At 54.8% G+C, this 18,349-nt stretch overlaps 1 protein-coding gene and 2 long non-coding RNA genes across 3 annotated transcripts in view; all 3 read left to right on the forward strand.

The window, feature by feature from the left end:
• The window catches only part of LOC119108247 (glycerophosphocholine cholinephosphodiesterase ENPP6), a 3,057-nt gene extending 1,748 nt beyond the window's left edge, over positions 1-1,309 (forward strand). The window contains exons 4-5 of the mRNA XM_037231827.1: positions 144-755; positions 788-1,309. Of these exons, the coding sequence (XP_037087722.1) occupies positions 144-755; positions 788-1,309 (1,134 nt within the window). The remainder of the gene's footprint in view (positions 1-143; positions 756-787) is intronic.
• A 5,620-nt stretch (positions 1,310-6,929) lies between these two features.
• Positions 6,930-9,489, forward strand: LOC119107154 (uncharacterized). Its single transcript, XR_005095212.1, has 3 exons — positions 6,930-7,069; positions 8,242-8,371; positions 9,336-9,489. It is a non-coding gene; the product is annotated as an uncharacterized LOC119107154 (long non-coding RNA).
• Positions 9,490-10,436: 947 nt separating this feature from the next.
• On the forward strand, positions 10,437-12,097 carry LOC119107155 (uncharacterized). Its single transcript, XR_005095213.1, has 3 exons — positions 10,437-10,470; positions 10,972-11,068; positions 11,626-12,097. It is a non-coding gene; the product is annotated as an uncharacterized LOC119107155 (long non-coding RNA).
• Positions 12,098-18,349: the final 6,252 nt, after the last annotated feature.

The following is an 18,349-nucleotide window of genomic DNA, read 5'->3' on the forward strand; positions in this document are numbered from 1 at the left end:
GGCGGAGCCGGGGCCGGCGGCCGAGCCGGGCGCGTCAGGAGCCGGCGCCGGCCAACGACTGGCTGGCGCGGCGCGGCCGCAACATGGTGCTCGTCATCCTCTCGTACGTGCTCGTGTCCATGGCCTGGTTCGTGTGGTTCCAGGTCGGCAGGCAGCCGCCCAAGCTACTCGTGCTGTCGGTGGGCGGTCTGCGCCACGACTACCTGAGCTTGGTGCCCCCGGCGCAGCTGCCCTTCTTCACACACTTCGTGCGGTATGGCGCACGCTCCGAGTGGCTCAACCCGACCTTCCCGTCCGAGGGCATCGCCACGCGGGCATCCTTCTTCACCGGCCGCTACCCGGAGAAACACGGCATCCTGGGCGAGCACTTCCTCGACCGGCAACGCGGCGAGCTGCGAGGGGACGGCCCGGCCGGCCACTCGGCCACCGACCCGGCATGGTGGGACGGCGTCGTGCCCCTCTGGACCTCGGCCGTCAAGCAGTGGCGTCGCACAGCTGTGTTCAACGTCCAAGGCGCCTGTGTGCCCATTGATGGCAGCAATATCAGCTTTTGTCAGGCGCCGGGGCAGGCCGGCGAGTTCGAGGAGAGTCTGACGCTGGCGCTGGACCGCCTGTTCGCCGAGGCCTACCCGTGCAATATGGCCATCGTGCACACGGACGAGCTGCGGCGGACCGCCGAGAAGCACGGCGCTACGTCCGAGGCCGTGCTGGATGCGCTGCGCGCACTCGACGGCCAGCTGCAGACGCTCGACCGCGCGCGCTGCTGGACCGCCAGGCCCGCGGAGAGGTCAACGTCGTCATCGTGTCGGACGGCGGCCTGACGGACACGGCTGACATGAAGGTGATCTCGGTGGACAGCCTGCTGCCGTCCGAAGCTCCCGTCACCGTCGCCGGCGACGGTGCCGCCTGCCTCGTCTACATGGCCGGGGAGCACGCGACGGCTGCACACGCGCAGGCGCAGGCCGTGCCGGGCGTGCGCGCGTACCTGCGCGGCGCCATTCCCGCGCGCATGCGGCTGGCGCACGGGCAGCGCGAGCCCGACCTCCTCCTGGTGGCCGAGCCAGGCTACTACCTGGAGCACGAGCGGCCACTGGCCGTGGAAGCGGCAGGCGGATACGACGACACGGCCGGCGGCGTGCCGGACATGCGCGGCGTGCTGCTCGGTCGCGGCCCCAGTTTCCGCGCCGGGGTCACCGTCCAGCAGGTGAACGCCGTCGACGTGTATGCCATGCTCGTCGCGCTCATCCAGGTGACGCCCGAGGTGCACAACGGCCACCTGGACAACGTCTCCGACATGATCAACTGGTGAGGTCGCGTGGTCGTGTCACCGGCGCGCGGCGGCCTGCTGCCGCGGCTGCGTGACCGTTGAACCGGATGTGGCGTGTTGCGGCATGTGGGTCTTTCGGCCGCTTGTCTCGCGGCCACAGGGAATACCGACTACGAGGTAATTCCGTGCTTTATAAGCGCCGCTGCAGAAGAGGAAATATTTTCGTGGTTCGCACAGTTGTGTCGTGCTGCACAGACTGGTCGTGATGTGGTGTCATTGTACGTTGAGGTCATAGAGCTGGGCAAGTGTGGGCAGGCAGGCGGAACCAATAAAGTGTCGACATTTCTAAGGTTTGTGATCGCGTATTAATCTATTATTTATCCGTTACGAAATACCATGGCAAGCAGGCCTGCTAAATTTAGGCCGAATATAGATTTGTCCGAAGAGACCATAAGTTCGAGCATATGTGATATCTATACATAGATGTAAGTCTCGGACGATTCGTCCACACCTACAATGGCAAATAGTTGTCAGAGTGGTGTGTTTAAACACACGCGTGCATCCCGAGAGCTTCTAGCGTCCCAGTTTCGCCAATGGGGTGCGAAGAACAACCGCTGGGCGAATTCAGACAGCCTCGACCCAAGTGGTGAGATTCCTTCGGGCCAGTCAATCGACCGCAATCTCGCACAGACTCAGTCTTCACATCCGTTCTCCTGGATGGGATAATAATACGAACGCACAATGGAAACAGATAGGACAGATGGGCGGCGTATACCTACGTACCTAATACCGCTGGGGCAACTGCAACCCCTTGCTGCAATGGTGGTAGTTGTGGCAGCCAACCCACATTCATCCATTTTTGCATCGCAACGATTGCAATGACCCCATTGCAAATCGCTGGCAAACCGCAGGGTGATCAAGCATGGGCAGCACCTCTATCACAGCATACCTGTAACAGTTGCTGGCATAGATAGGTACGCCTGTATCGATAGCACACATATGTGCTACTGAGCGTTATATTTGACCCGTTAAATTAGCAGTGCGAGCTACCTTAGATTGGCAATATCCGCGCGAAAATATTGAATTGTTCATGTGAACATCATTCGTCTAACGGCCTATCTAACGGCCCCATTGCACATTGTTTAGGAGGCGAGCTTGTGCAAGATCTCCGGCAAGTTCACTGGATGAGAGTGATGCGCATTTTCGGCACACAACGCATCCTGAGAACATCAGCAAGCTCGATCGAACGGAAACTCATGCTTGCCTGATACAGTACGCACCTGGAGAACGACTCTCTCGCTTACATCTGAATGGCCGGCTTGGCATAAAAGCTGTGGCGGCGACATCTAGCCAATGAAGCGACAAGCTTCAGTTCATCTGTCTATGGCAATGCCCCGCACCAGGCTCGAAGCCAGAGTGTACCGGTACTCTGCTCTATTGTGAGTATTCCATTTCCGAACGTCAGCGTCACGTTGTCCGGGCTACTGGTCATCCTGGGGCCGCTGCACTATCCCAGCTCCCTGGCGATGCCAAGGAATCATTCCGGAACGCATGCTCCACTTAGGACCTCCATGAACTACCTGAGCTCGAAAGGCCTACGCTCGGAGGACCTACTGCCGCTGGACCTACTGCCGGGAGATAAGCACTCGTTATAGCTAATCCTGGAGGAACTACGCTCGGAAGACCTATCGCTCGAATACTTACGCTAAGACTTACTACTGTTTCTTGTTTGAATAGTGAGGATCTCGGAAGACCTATCGCTTGAATACTTACGCTACGACTTACCACTGTTTCTTGTTTGAATAGTGAGGATCTCGGAAGACCTATCGCTTGAGTACTTGCGCTAAGACATACCACTGCTCCTTGTTTGAATAGTGAGGATCTCCGGGTTGGCATTCATTGGCAGTTGGCAGTCGGCGGCGCCACCGACTTTTCTCCAGAGACAAACGGATCTAGTGGTGTCCAATCCCATCCTTCATCTAAAAATTTGCCTCGGATTCCGATTAAATTTCAGACCATCTCTTGTATAGGCTTAATAGCCCTCATTTCGATCTGACGGAATGCTCTGTATCGGTCATCAAGACCTCCTGTCGGCACGATGGAAAATGGGGCCTGCTGAAAATGTCACGGGGCGTACATATATGGGCATCAAGGGCATACAGGCATACAGGTATGCGTGTCCCTTCTAAAATGGCGAGGGGACTTTTGCCTTCTTGCCCCACTGGTCGCACCACCCCTGGCCATGAACAATTCATAACTATCATCACACCGGCACCACTCGCCCCTCTTATTCCCCTCTGTTTAAGTTCTGGTCAGCGCCTTGCTGCCGCCCAGCGGAAGGTGCCAAACAATGACCAGAAGTGGGCAGGGTCAGGACATATTCACCCAATCCGATGGAGCCTGTCATCACACACCGTCAAGTTACCAAGTTGCCACGTCGGCCTGGTGCCCGGCTAGTTTTAGTTTTTTTTAGTTTATCCCCACCTAGGCAGGCCTACCCCGCTCCGGCCACTCCTCGTGTGCCGCTGCCCCTTGCTGCTTGAATATCCTGACTCGACAACACGGACAACGCCAGTAGGTCAATCATCAATCACGGCACGGTCCTAAGGCGTAGGTCCTCCAGGAGCACGTCTTCCGATCGTAGGCTCCCGAGCATAGGTATCAACAGCGTTGTGTCTTCCGAACGTAAGTCGACTGAGCGGAGATATGCCGGAGCGGATCCTTCAACCCTCAACCAACCTAAAGACTCAGCGCCCACGCACAACCCGGCCTTCTCTGAACAGTCATAGAGTTTCATGGTAATATCAGAGGCAACCTGATATTTTCCGGAACCCAGTCGCTGCGCCAGCAATTCATCGAGGAAGTCTTCAAACGCCCGGACTGTCAAATCTCTGCTCTTTTCTCTCGGGTTTGCCAACCGTCCCCACGGCAGCGAGCCCCGTCACAAATATGTACTCTTCAACTAGGCGGAGGTCGCAGTCGTCGCGCCCGGTCACGGCGGTGAGTTCAATGGCCGCCACGGGCACTAGAATACCACGACAGTCCCTAGCCTTCCCCGACGCCGCTGCAGCGTCACGATGCACATTATTATGGAAGGTTCAACACACTTTAAGGAGCCTGTAGACAGGGGCGTACTTTCTCAACATATGTTGAGAAAGTGCGCCCCTGGTGGTGACCTGTGCAGCGAACAATGACGAGTCCTACGCTCAAGATATGTCAACAACGGATTTTCTTTCCGGATTGCGTCCCCATTTTCTTTTCAGAATTAGGGGAGCCCAAGTTGGACGCCCTCTCCCTATATCCCCCCCCCCCCCTCCCCACACTGAATAGGAAACTTCACCTGGCCCGAAGATCTCAGCATGCAGGGGAGACACTCACCACATATCCTAAGACATGAACACCGTGTTTCGCATCTACCTGTAACTAGGAGGGTGCTGAAAAACTCAAAGATATGCGTACAACACGGTCAAAAGGCCTTGGAATGGCGAAGTTAGTCCGAGCTCATCAGGGGATGGGGAAAGTATTCGGATATTGTAGCTGGGTCGATGTGAGTATGGAAAATTCATAAAACTCACATGTGGCGGACAGCAAAACATATATTTCATTCAGTAATGAATATGAAAACTTGTGGTCCTTGCAACAGGAATCAAGCTCACTGTAAGCACAGATGCATGGGTGACACTGGCACAAATGGATCACACTGTTCTCCAACAAAGGCTCATGATTAAAACACTTGAAAAACATGTATTATGATATTATACTGTATCACATTAGCTGTTTGTTCCGGGTGTTTTTTGTTCTTGATCTGTTCCAAGAATGTCCTTCTGGATGTCCTCAATGTTGATACCTTTGTCAGCTATAGCTTTTTTAGCACATTCAGAGTACTGTTCAAACAGCTCTAGGCACTTTGGATCTTCTTCTAAATGGCCCTTCAAGAACTTCTCTGAAAACCATGCATTGAAACAATTATCATATTGCTTCTTTACCTCTTGGCACTCCTCACCAATGCTATTCATATTTTGACCTGTGAAAAGAAAGGAGGAATAACTGGAATAAATAAATAAAAGGTGCAGTAGTACCAAGTTCTGAGTGCCAGCCTGTACCAGTCACTACCAGTCTGGTAACATGACTTGCACATTTACTAAAAGGTTTGTATCTAAGTTTACTTTCCACATACTCATTATGCTATTTTACAGGTATATTTGGGAAAAATCATGAGTTCTTGGGTTAGGCCAATGAGAAAACAATCTGCTTTTAAACAATTGCTGCATTAAAACTAACAACTGCTATTTATGCAATAGTATTGATAATGTATTATTGAATGTTTTTGGCTGCCCCCCCCCCCCCCCTCATGGCCCATGGCTTGTTAGACACAAAATGGGGCAAAAAATAATCATTCCTTCGCATGGAACTTTTCTGGCTCCAACAACATTCACATAGCTTTTTAAACATTACCTTAGCTAATCTTACAGTAGTTGAGAATGAAAGGCAAATATACTTCTTCAAGCTCTATTTGATGTGTCATCCAGTTTCATTATGAAATGTTGCATGTTAGTTTAGCCCATTGAGAGTTGAGCCTAGATTTTGTCTCTAAATCAGATTGAAACAACTGAACTTGAATGTCACTGCACTTTTAGATCCATCACAGTATTGCTGGTGCTAGACTAGAATTATTATTAACATTAAAAATATAATTTACACTTTAATCCATATTTTTGTCAAAGACATACCTTCATTTATAAATTATGATCTGTTGTTGAACTAGAATTCGACCTGGATGCTGATGCCAAAAACATATAACTGAACATACTGCTTCTAAGGCAAATAACTAAACACATTTTACTTCTATCACTATAAACAGCTATGAAAGTAATAAGGGGATAGGAAGGTTTTACACTTACTATGCCACACAGTTACCTCAACACCCTGGACATGCAGCCAAAACAGTACTAAAATATAAGATCACTCATCCTCTCCTTGCCCATGATGCGCCATTCTGCTACTTACCTAATCAACCAGGGTAACATACAGTTGCTACTAGGCATATAAACAAGTTTATTTGTACAATTATAATTCTTATCTGAACTGGAATTGGACTTGATCTGAGCTTCGATGCCAAAAATATAATTGGGAACGCCGTTTTTAATGCAAATAGCTAACCAAGCCCTTCTTCTACCACTTCACAGCTACGAAACTGACAGGAGGATGGGAAGGTGTATATTTCATGTGGCACGCAGTTACCATCGGCGGTCAAGGCATGCAGCAAAAACCCCTAAAATATAAATTACTTACCTCCTCCTCCTTGCCAACGTGCCAATTTTCTACTACTAAAGTAATCGATCAGGGCAACATACAAGGCTTTTTTTACAAGACCTTCCTTCACCCCGCTTTTGTCATCGTTGCGTCATTTTACATGTTTCCAAGAAGTATGAAATAGAAGTCTTTCAATGAAATATTTAAGGATATGCTGTGCATAAATCGTGTGAGATAACTAGAAGCACAAATTTTATATCTAAATCGGCTACCCCTTGATCATATGCTATCACTTAAACCTTTCCAAAGGGTTTTGAACCCCATGGATGTAGGTTATCTACAAATATGACGCTATGGTGGCGATGAGCTGGAGGGTTGGTGGTTGCTTTCAGTCGATAGGCGTTAAAAATACCTTTGTTGAGTAGGGGGTGCGGTGGGTCACAATTAAATGGGAGTCCGAAACTGGGCTTATTCTTAGTTGATGCTGTTATCGAAAACGACCATTCCACAAATCAGTAGAGAGCGAAAAGAATGCGTCAGCTTTTCAAGGTCAGAAAGGTGATTCTATGATCAGTTCTCAGCGTTGCTGAAAACTACATGCAAGAATGAACTCTGGTAATGTGTTTTCTTAATGCTGTATGTTACTCTCCGATGATTAAGCTTTTGGCAAGCATTGTAAGCAAAATGTTTTGGATTATTTATCAAATATTAAACCGGAGTCAAGGCACTTATCCTGTACAATATACCCATGTTACCCATGTTCAGTATACCCATATTACCCATGTTCAGTAACCATATCTGTTATACTAGGTGGAATACTGCAACAGAAATGTTATTCTTTGGCTCATTGTTTGTGTGAAGGTTGTTGTTTTTGAGGTTTTATAGTAATATATTTACATACTTAGTAGTTATATTTATGCCCATAAATTCTTCCTTTGATCATGTGTACAAAATTTAGGTCTGTGAAAGTATGAGTAAATACAATACCTTTGACATTAAATGTATCAGGAATAAGTTCAGTTCCACTGGTGCCTAGAGCTTAAACATTACAGAACCCTTCACAAAAGTCCACAGCTAAGTAGGGACAAAGTCATGCAATTATGCAATTATTTTGCACACTCATCATGTGGCCACTCACCAAAGCCACCAAAAAATTTATTAGCTCTATTGTGACACATTTTCTAAGAATCAATCTGTGAACTTGAATCTTATTAACCAGGCAGGCATGCACATGGATCCCAGGAGTGGGTCCAGGTTCTCTAGCATTCCATGTGTACAGGATTCTGCTAGTTTTTTCCCCATACTCTAGGCTTATGTTCATACTGAGGAACAGGTGTCAGGTAATATTTCAGTATTAAGATGATATTGTGGACTGTTCACATTCCACAGGCATGATGATGCAGCTAGAAACATTCTGTGTGGCATTAAAAGGACAATAAAAAACATTTTGCAACAGCTGCAAACCAAACCTGCTGCAAACCAAAACAGCTGCAAACCAAAACAGCATTCTGTATGAGTTTTAAGGGTGTACCAGTGGTACCTCCCATTCAAGAGTGCATTTTTTAAGGAGGCCAACCTCTGTAAGGAGATCTTTTTTTGGAAAGTTGTTACATGCAACTTGGGATTAAGGTTCATATCAGTGGTAGGTTGGAGGGCAGTGGCAGTAGCCAGTTGTGCATTCGACTGCCAACTGTTATATCATACTGTATTTGGGGCTGCAGGTGAGACTGGCAATGTGACAGCTACTGCCTGCCCTTGGGGAGTGGGCACTATCCAGGGAAAGGGAAAAAGCCTGGAAGCATGAAGAAACTACATAAAATACAGTCTATGGATCAAAGGCTTCAGTTCCAGGTAAGCTGTGAATGTGGTTTCCTAGAGCTCATACTTGCTTACCATTCCCTTTGAAAACAATAATTAGGCTGTGTTTGACCTGGTTGTTACGTCAGTTGTCAACTGCCAGTATTGTATGATTGTAATGCATGCTTGTGATGTGTGTGCCTGCTATCATTGCTACTTAGTGATTTGGCCTTATGTCAGAGACAGGTGCCATAAAAGGGAATGTTCCAAGTTTTAGAATATTAAAGCAAGTATCACATATGATGAAATAATCACACTGATAACTATTGGTATACTTTTAAGTTGAAAAGACTGCTCTAGACAACACAAATTCTCTATTTAGTGACTGTCCTCCTCAATATGTCTTTGATCGATAAGGTACCTTGCACACCATTGATTGAGAGGGCCAGTGGACAGCTGCTGGCTGACAAATGCCAGATTTAAACAATTCAATAATGATGTGTTCTTGGCCTTAGTGCCTGCATGCTTGACAGAATGGCAGGATTTGAATGATGTTTTTATAGCATTATGGATACATGGTGGCATTGAAAAAGTCATCAACATGTGTACACACCCTTACATATGTGCAGTTCAGAAACTGAAGGGATTCAGGTCTCGAGAAAGGTAGGGCTGTGTACTGAACTCAATGATTTTCAAGCGGGCTATTTCAGTACAAACCCCCATGCAGATGTTGAATACTGTCGTTAAGGATTTGTCTCTTGCATAGAAAGTGTCATATAATTTCCTCGCCTTCCTCTGTTTATTATGATTTAGTGACATCAAGTGGTGATGGGATTTGCATTTGGTAGTAGGGCAGTAAAGTTTATTGGGTAAGCCACTGATCAGTTACGTTTTTTTAGCACAAAATGGCCAAAGAAGCCCACCTGCTTTCTGATAAATGCTCGTCATCGATAAGGTCAAGCTCAGGATATCAGCTATAAAGACAGATCACTGATGATACGTTACATTCTTGTTGCAGTGCTATGCAGATACCGCCCTCAAATCGGGGGATGGTAACATCTGTCTCAAGATCGAATACAGTCACGATAAACCGTATGCACTTGTTCGGAAAACACGTGACAATTCAACGCTGGAGCCCTTGCCAGCTCAAGAAGAAGCCTGGAAAAGACATCTACCTTCATCAGTGTGATGAGTATAGGCCCGTCTCGACAGCCCACATCCAAAACGGACATCTAGAAGAACGGGACCATGAACACGAAAAGTTGTGGACTGCGGAGAAAAACAACGGTGTTTCCATGAAGCCTCCCATTGGATGTTGCGTGACCGCGCCGGCAGAAAACGCCAATAGTCTGGCTTATGTCTCACCAAACGCCAGTGGGCCGGACATTCAACCACTGAACGACACTGGTGTGGGTACGGCCACGGAGCACGCCACTGATGTGGACACGGCCGTACAGAATGGCGACGGGGCGGACATGACAGCATCGAAAGAAAACTCCGCAGACGCGCTAGCGCGTCACGCGCGAGCACCGGATGTACCTACATCGAACGGACATCGTCCGGTTACAATACCGCAGAAGGAAAACGTTTCGGCTGTGCCGACGTTAAACGCGAGCGGTCCACTGCGTGGCCCCGTGGGGCCAGAATGGGCAGGGTGTTGTGACGTCGGACAGTGCAGATTTCATGTGGGCAGGCTCAGACGAATACGACCCATTGTCTGCGGCTGAGAGGGGTTTAGAGTCTTTAAAAGCATCGCAAAACAAGATTCAGCCGTCCGAAACGGACAAAACGAGTGGTAGCTGCGCCCCAGCATTGCAAAAACAAACAGAATCAGATGTGATTACACACAGTGAGAACGACGCATATCAAACTGTTCCGAATGGAAGCACACATCTGATGAGCACTGATCAGAGTGGGTCACCTCAAAGCGGAAGCATGGCCGTCAACCAATGGCAGGCAAGCAGCGAACCTGCGACAGCCACTGCCGGTGAAAGCCGACCGTTGGCTGGGGCCGGCCAGGAGGCGCCGCGGTTGCGAGACGAGGGATCCGGCCGCGCGACCCTGAGGAAGCGGAGTCCGCCACTGGGCGGCGGACCCGCGGCGACGTGTCGGCGACAGGCGTCCCCGCCGGGCAAACGTCAGTTGGAAGCCAGGTCAGTCCACCTCGTCTGTGGCATTCAGGTGCTGGTATTGCGCCGTGCTGGCTGTTAATGCGGGCCTCGTGAAACTGTGCAAACGGGACAGACTTGGGTTTGCGTATACCACAGGTGCGGGCTATTCGAAACATTGTTAGAAACGTACGTCCGTTTTGGAGATACCAATGGAGTGCCGCTGGAATGACTTCGATGCATAGTCATATCGGCGTAAAGTTGTCCTGACCTCGCTCACGCATTCACGTGTAGTCATCCGAGGGGGGGGGGAAAGACCTCCCGGTCGCATTAACATGTCTCTCTGGGAAACAGGTCTCGTACTAGAACGGAGTATGGAGCGAACCCTTATTTCGCATACCCATAGGTTAAGCGATCAACATATCGCACGTTTCTATGCTTGAAAAGACCATTACGCAAGAGGCTGCCGCCAGCGTACCAGCTAACATGCCGCCCCCTTCCCCGATGGCCGTTGAGTAGCGGTGATCTGACGTGACCGTGTTCCAGCCGTCAGCGACCGGATGTGGACGAGCGGTGTGGCGGCGGCGGCGGCGGCGACCCAGGCCAGACCGGGGGCGGCGAACTGCGGCCGCTCACCTCCGCGGTCAGTAAGGCTCGCCGGCCCGGTCCGCAGACAGGCGCGGTGTGTTCGTTTTTAAGACGGAGGCCGCAAATGGTCCGCGAACGAGACGACTTGACAGCGAGCCACAGTGGACTGTTTGTTGTACGCCATGCTGCCATGGGCCGCGCATGCTGCACAGTTGGGCGTAGGCTCGCGCTGACAGCATGGCGGCGGATGTTTATGCCGTGAACGAGGCGAAACAGCACAAACAGGCAAACAAGCAGACTAGTAGGACTGCGATGCCGCAGAGGGGGTTATGCACACACTGCTCAATAGTTATCGTAGTTGGCCGAAGGCTCGTCACGATCCTGCTGTAAGTTACAAGCGTAAAAAGCGTCCTGAAAGCATTCGACGTTAGCTGCCCTGTCAGTATCAGTAGCGAACTAATGTGGTGGTTGTCAGCTGTTAGTTAAGGAAAACGTCCTCGAACGGAATGGCATTGTCTACGCGGAACTAGGACTGATCGCGGTGTTTGCCCCGTAATGGCCGGCCAACTCATTCTTTCCGCGTCGTCTCAGTATGTGCCCCGTCATTTTCAGGCCCCCGGCTCGCCGTCATCAGAGCAGCTGCCCGCACCTTTTGGGCCGACAGCCTCCGAACCTACCTCGGCCCGGGCTGGGCACGCGTCGTCGCCGCCCGACTCGGAGGATCTGCGGCTGATTGTGGACCGGCTGAAGATGAAGCTGGAGCAGCAGATGAAGGCCAAGCTTGGGCTGGAGGAAGAGGTCATTGGCTTGAGGCGGCGAGCGGCTGAGAAGGCGTCCGTATGCTCGCCGGGGGCATGTGGTGCCGCTTCCCGTGAACGGGCGAAGGTGACACCATGGGGCCGGAACGCATCCTTAGAGGAGCAGTCCCAGTCCCAGTCCCAGTCCCAGTCCCAGTCCCAGTCCCAGTCTCAGTCCTTGTCCCAGTCCCAGTGTTTGTCTCAGCCCCAGTCCCAGTCCCAGTCTCAGTCGGTGCCTGGCCGGCCTGCGGAGGAACCGGCGCGCCGCCAGCCAATGAAACCGCCAGCGGACGCACCCCGTGATGCCCTCGCGCCGGCCGATTGCCCACCGCCAGCCAGGAGTACTAGCCAGCACCCTCCGGCTCGGGCGCCAGCCACCGGGTCGCCGGGCGTGCCTCGGCCCCCGGCGCCACCGCGGCCGCCGGAGCGCCGCCTGGAAGCCACCCTGCAGCGGCGCACGGCCGAGCGGGACGCGGCGCTCCGCTGGGCGGCGGCGCTGCACCGGGCGCTCGCGGCGCGCGGTCGTGAAGCCGCCGAGGTCGGCGCCCGGCTAGAGAAGGCGCGCGCCGACCTGGACCGGGCGAGGGCGGGGCGCGCCGCGGCCGGCGGAGGCGCGCGGCTGACCGAGGCGCGGGCCGAGCTCGGTGCGCTGAAGGCCGACCGGAGTCGGTGGGCGGCAAGCGCGGCCAAAGGGGCCGCTGAGCTGGCGCGGGCCAGGGCGGAGTTGGACGCGCTGCGAGCCGACGGCGAGAGGGTCCGAGCGCAGCTGGAGGAGAGGGACGCCAAGATCGCAGAGCTCCTCCGCGAGCTCGCCTCGGCTCAGACGGCCGCCTCGCCCGCCGCCGCTCGGTCGCCGCACGGCGAACAGGTTACCTCCGCGGCGGCAGACGGCGGTCCCCTATCCTCGCCGAGCGTCAGCTCATCGTCTGACGCTGGGCGGGCTGCACGACCGACCGCCGCGGCGTCGGCACCCAGCCCCGGCTGGGACGCGGGGACGTCGGTGAGCGGGCCGCTCGGTCCAGAGGCGGCTGGTGTCGGCCAGGCCTCGGAAGCCGGAGCGCCAAGCCCAGGCTCGATCCCGGCGGCGGATGCGGCGAGCAGCTCCACCTGGGGTGAAACGGAGGGCGAGGTCGACTCAGGTTCGCAGGATGCCCGACGTGGCTGCGTGCAGAACGGGGTGTCGCCTATCGGAAATGATCCGACCCAGTACTACCTGGCTGAAGCGCCGCAGTCAGCCGGGCAGTTGGAGGACGATGAGGCGGACGACCGTCGTGCACAGGTGCTCAGCGACTCTGACGACGATGGCGGACAGCAGGAGGAGGAGACGGCGCCGAGGCCGCCGCCGTCCACAGTTTGTCGACGGATGCCGCTCTCTGTACTGCACCGAAACAGCCACCGCCACACCACCCTGCAGAAGATCCCGGAGCTGGACGAGCTCTCGTCCGACTGGGAGACGGACAGTTCGGACGAGCAGTCGGCGGGCGAGCTGCGCGCGCTCATCGCGCGCCTGGAGGCGGAACGGTGCGCCGCCGAGGTGCGCGCCGGCGAGCTGGACGAGGTGGCCACGCGGCTCGACACCGAGCTCACAGTTGTCATCATCGAGTGCGAGGAGACGCGCCGACGCGCCGGCGACGCCGAGCAGCGGGCGCGCCGCGCCGCCGACGCCGGTGCCCGGCTGGCGGCCGAGAACGCTGAGCTGCGCCGCGGCCTGGCGCGGGCCGAGCTCGACCGGGCGGCGGCTGAGGCGGCGGCGGCGCCGCGGCGACCGGAGACGGCTGCCGCCGACGTCGGCCGGCTGGAGGCACGCCTCCAGGGCGCGGAGAGAGCGCGTGCGGCCGCCCTGGCGCTGACGGAGACGACGCTGGCCGAGCTGCGGGCCTCGGCGGCCGTAGTGCAGCGGCTGGAGGAGCAGCTCGCCGCCCTACAGCCGGAGGGCAGTCGGCCCCTCGCCGCCGGACCGCCCGTCCAGCATCATGCCGTCAGAGCAGGCGCGGAGAAGGCGGCGGGCGGACTGGGGCGGTCCGAGCCGCAGCCGGCCGAGCCCGGCGCCGAGATCCGCCTCTTCTCGCTATTCGCCGTCCCGCCGCCAGCTCCCGAGCGGCCGCCGGCCGACGCAGAGGGTCTTTTGGCGAGTGCATGTGCCGTTAGCCAGCCCCTGTCACCGTCGCTTCCTACTGACCGACCACTGCAGGGAGGTGCGGCTTCGAAACCGGGTGAGATCACACCGGAGCCAGCACTGGTGCAGGCGTACCGTAATGTTGATGCGACAGGTCAGGCGCTGGCCGAATGCCCGGCGGCCGCGGCGACGTTTATCACATCCCATCCAGACCCTGCATTGGCGGAAAGTTCAGACGCCCTCTCCATTTGCGTTGCTTCTCAGGTCCGTGAGCGGAAGGAAGCAACACCCACTGCCTGTGATCTAGCGATCTCTGAGTCCTCGGATGAACCGTCGGCATCCTGTATATCTGCTCTCCCGATATTAGAGTCGCTTCCTGAATGGGACAAAGTCCTCGGCCCAACGGATGACAAGCTAGCCAGTGCTGGTCATCCGGACATCTGCGGCGAGTCGGCGTCTCCTCCGCCGACTGACGGTGGCCGCGTGTCGCTGCTGCCACCCGCCGTGCGACACCGCCAGCTCCTCTCTGACCACGACCCGCTCGAGCCCTCCGCCAGCGAGATCTTCGACTTCGACGAGCTTCGTTCCGACCGCGAGCCGACCGTGGCAGCCGTGGTTGAGCCGCCCTGTCACAGCGACTCCGCCGCCGGCGTTGACGGCGTCCGTCGCCATTTACGGGCGGCGGTGGCGGCTGCTGACCCCCGGTCTGTGCGGCTCTGGGCGGCGGCCGCGCCCGCGGCAGCGCCGCACCAGGTGGTCGCGCTGACCGCGGCGTTGGAGACGGCTCGCCGCCAGCTGGCCGCCGAGCGCGCGCGCCGGCCCGAGTCGTCCAGCCAGCGGATCGCGCGCTACACCGAGCTGGAGGTGCGCCGCCTGCAGGACGAGGCCGAGCGGCTGCGCGCCGAGGTGGACGCGCTGCGCCGCGGCCTGCTGGCCGAGCGCGGCTGGGTGCCCGAGGCCGAGCTGGAGCGAGCGCAGCGCGAGAGCGAGACGCTGCGCCGGCGGCTTGACGAGCTGGCGCTGGCGCAGCGCGACCGGGAGGAGGCGCTGCGCCGTCCGCCGGAGGGCGAGGAGGCACGACGACAGGTGGAGGCGCTGGCGGATTGTGTGGCTGCGATGGAGGAGTCGTTTCACAAAGATGGTTCGTCGCACGGACGTCCTGCCGAGCCAGGGGCGCCGCATGGGCCCAGTGGCGCCCCACTGATATCTGTTGACACGAGCGTGGTGTTGCACCGTGTACATGGCTCATTGTCGGTTCGCTCAGTCGAGCTGGATTAGTCACAAAGAGGGAATGGAGTCTCACGAATACGCCCGGACGTCTCAGCGAGCCGCCGGAGACCTTCGTACCGCCCTGCATGGCTGGATGCGACGGTGGCCGCGTCCGACTCGGTAGAGGCGAATCGGCGCTGAACTCGGCTTGCGTGCGAGAGAAACTGTGATCAGTATTAGTTGCACCGCCGGAAGGCGGCGCGGAGGGCAGACATGGAAACGGAGGCGTTCCGGCCAGTACGGAGCTCAAGCACTGGACGCCGTCGTTGACCCCGGAGGAGATGGAGACGTCTCCCGCGCTGGTACTTCAAATGTCCACTGCCGTCGGGAAAAGGCTGTGACCCGGCACAGTGTCTTGGTGAGGTGCCACCAGCGACTGGGGAAAGGCTCGACACCTCTCCTCCCCTCCACTCAACCCCGGATGTCCCCCACCAAAACGCTGACGTCTTTGTCGTAACCGTAGTTGCCAGCCTTACGTTACCAATGTTGCCAGCCGCAGCCAGCTTCCTAGCGAGATCCTGGACCGGCCTGCGTTGGCGCCGGCGTGTCAGCACCGGTCGGTTTCGACCACACCCAGAGTCGCGCGGTCCTGGCCGGTCCTCAGTCTGCAAGGTCAGCACGCGAATGCGGCCGGCCCCGGCGCCACTGGTCGAGCGAGGAGCACGCTCGGCGGGCGGCAGTGGCAGCACGCGGCGCGGGCGGCGCCGTCCAGTCTGGCCCGCCCCGGCGCCGCACACTCTCCGCCGCGGCACTCCAGGTAAGCCAGGCCTTCTCCTTGTTCCTTTGTGTTTGTCCCACTTGATGGTTAGTGTATTGCATGAGGTCCCGCGCACTCTGGCCGTTTTCCAAGCGCATGTACGGACTTTGAACAAAGGCTGGACGTTCTAAGGTAGCATCAGCTTTTTTAATGTAGCTGAAACACATCACAATGACGATGTATATGCCATGCAGCTTATCGAAGTCGCAGACAGGTGTATGGGCAAACACAACTGATATATCTGTATAGCTATATAAACGCACATTCATCTGCGATTTCATCTACTCTCACTCAACGGCCGGCCGTCCGCGGCCAGGCCGCCAGCTGCTGCTGCGGGCAGTACACCCTATTACGCGGCGTCGCCAGGTGACGCGGTGAAGCAGTTCTCCCCCTCCCTCAGGGGAGGGAACCGCTTCAGGCCTCCTTTGATCCTGTTCCGGTCGCCTCCCCGCCCTGTCCGATTCTGGTGGTGGCTCTCCCTTTGTTGGTGCCGAGATGGTGCGTAGCCATGGTAATGCTGGCCGCATTCATTGTTGAATAGTGCCGATATATTTGCTAGCTTTTCCCACTGCTGCTTCTGGTTGCCCGAGCCTGTTACCCTCTCCCCGCGGCAGTTTGCTTCACCTTCGCCTTCTTAGGGAGCCTCAGAAGTCGGAGGCCCTATGTAGTTGGAAACTAAGCAACCCAGAGCCATGTGGGAAAATGGTATTCGAAAGCTCTCACCGAACTGCATCAGATGGGTGTGACTGAACAATGACGAACGTGACCTCGTGGCAGTTCAAGCCACGAGTCTAATAAGGTCACGAGTCTAATAAGAGCTTGGTAGACTCATCGTGTTATCTCAAGAAATAAGCATGCTTTGACGATCTGGAATACGGCGTTGAATAGCTTTGGCGAGAATCTGCCAGCTAGGCGCTACTGAATACAACACGTGTGACCTTTGATGTGTCGTGCCAGGCCGAGGAGGTCAAGGCAATTGTTGAATTGACGCGCCCGGTCACATCAGGAAATGTACAACCTGCAGCAATAAAGAGAAAAAAATCGTATAAGAGCTCTTTCAAAGCTGTTGAACATTTGTCATTCAGGTTTAAATGGTATGATCCTTTTTTCTTTTTCTTGTTGGTGGGCCAATGCAAGGTCTTTTTTCCCTCGACGGACTTAAAGTCACCTCCGAGGGGGGAGGGGGGGATTTACTTCCGGCACAAGGCCAGGCAACGATTCCGTTAAACCAGCTTATGCTGTCCGGCGCAAAGCAAGAGAGAGGGTATTATGAAGTGATGTTACGTCAACCTGGCTCAGTTTTGTTCAGCAAGATTATAGCAAGTAAAGCAGACCGCAGCAGTATGTTTATTTCATCACGACACAACACGCATTCATTACGTTTGAACGACAATGAGCCTCCTCACCGGCCCTTCCACCAGACTCCTCAGGTGCCGCGAGGCCTGCGTGGGGTGTCCGTGTCAGCGATGGCCTTGGCTCAGCTGACTTGTCGGCGACTTGTGCGATGAAAGGATGCCGGCCCGCTTCGTCGCATCAACGGGGAGATCAGTCGCGGGCTCCGCTGTCCGGCACGACCTTGTAGTGCCGTGTGATGTTATTGGGTCCTGGAAAGTCCTAACTAGGAAAAACCGTGACTCCTAGCCAAGCGGGAAAAACCTGCCATCTTTGCCAAATTATGCAGGAAAAAACCCTTTATTCAAATGAAAATGTCTAATCCTGTACTGTGCAAAAACTCAAAGAGGAGCACGAGCAAATCAGGATAAGAATCACTGAGGAGAGAATGGGGGTTGAATGGAAGCCGATAAGCGTTGATGTAATTGATGAGCGATTGTCTTTTGTGTGATCCCCGAGCGGTAAATCCGGTCACAAATGTGAAAGTTTGGCCTAGTCTGAGTAACCTGGATACCCGGGGATTGCGATAGCGTACGGAGCCGCTGTAATGACTTAGAGTGATGTAGATATAAGGAATCTAGGAAACTGGTTTGTACTGCATTCCTGCGAGAAGTCAGCGATATTTGTCACTTCATAGTAGAATGTCATCGACATGACCACAAGAAAGAGGTCATAGATAATGAATGGTCGAAGTCGCGAGCTTCAAGTTTTCGCGTGTGTAAAAAATTAAACCCGGCCACGCAGAATTTCAGGGACGTACTCAAAAGTCTTCAGAATTCATTTCGGAAAAAACTCCTCCAAGCCCCCACCATGTAGGATGACCGTTAATGCTGTCTGGCTCATTGCCCCTGCTGGTGCCGACGGTTGCCTTTTTTCGCTGATCCCTGTTTATTCTGTCCTTGGTCCGGGTAAGTCCTGCAGGCATTCACAGACGGCGATGAATCAGTGTTGTTTGTCAAGGGCTGTCGTCGATAGCAGCGACGCCGACACGGGACTAGATGGAAC

The sequence above is a fragment of the Pollicipes pollicipes genome, unplaced genomic scaffold (assembly GCF_011947565.3).
Source record: "Pollicipes pollicipes isolate AB1234 unplaced genomic scaffold, Ppol_2.1 Scaffold_6686;HRSCAF=7923_pilon_pilon_pilon, whole genome shotgun sequence".
NCBI lineage: Eukaryota > Metazoa > Arthropoda > Thecostraca > Pollicipedomorpha > Pollicipedidae > Pollicipes > Pollicipes pollicipes.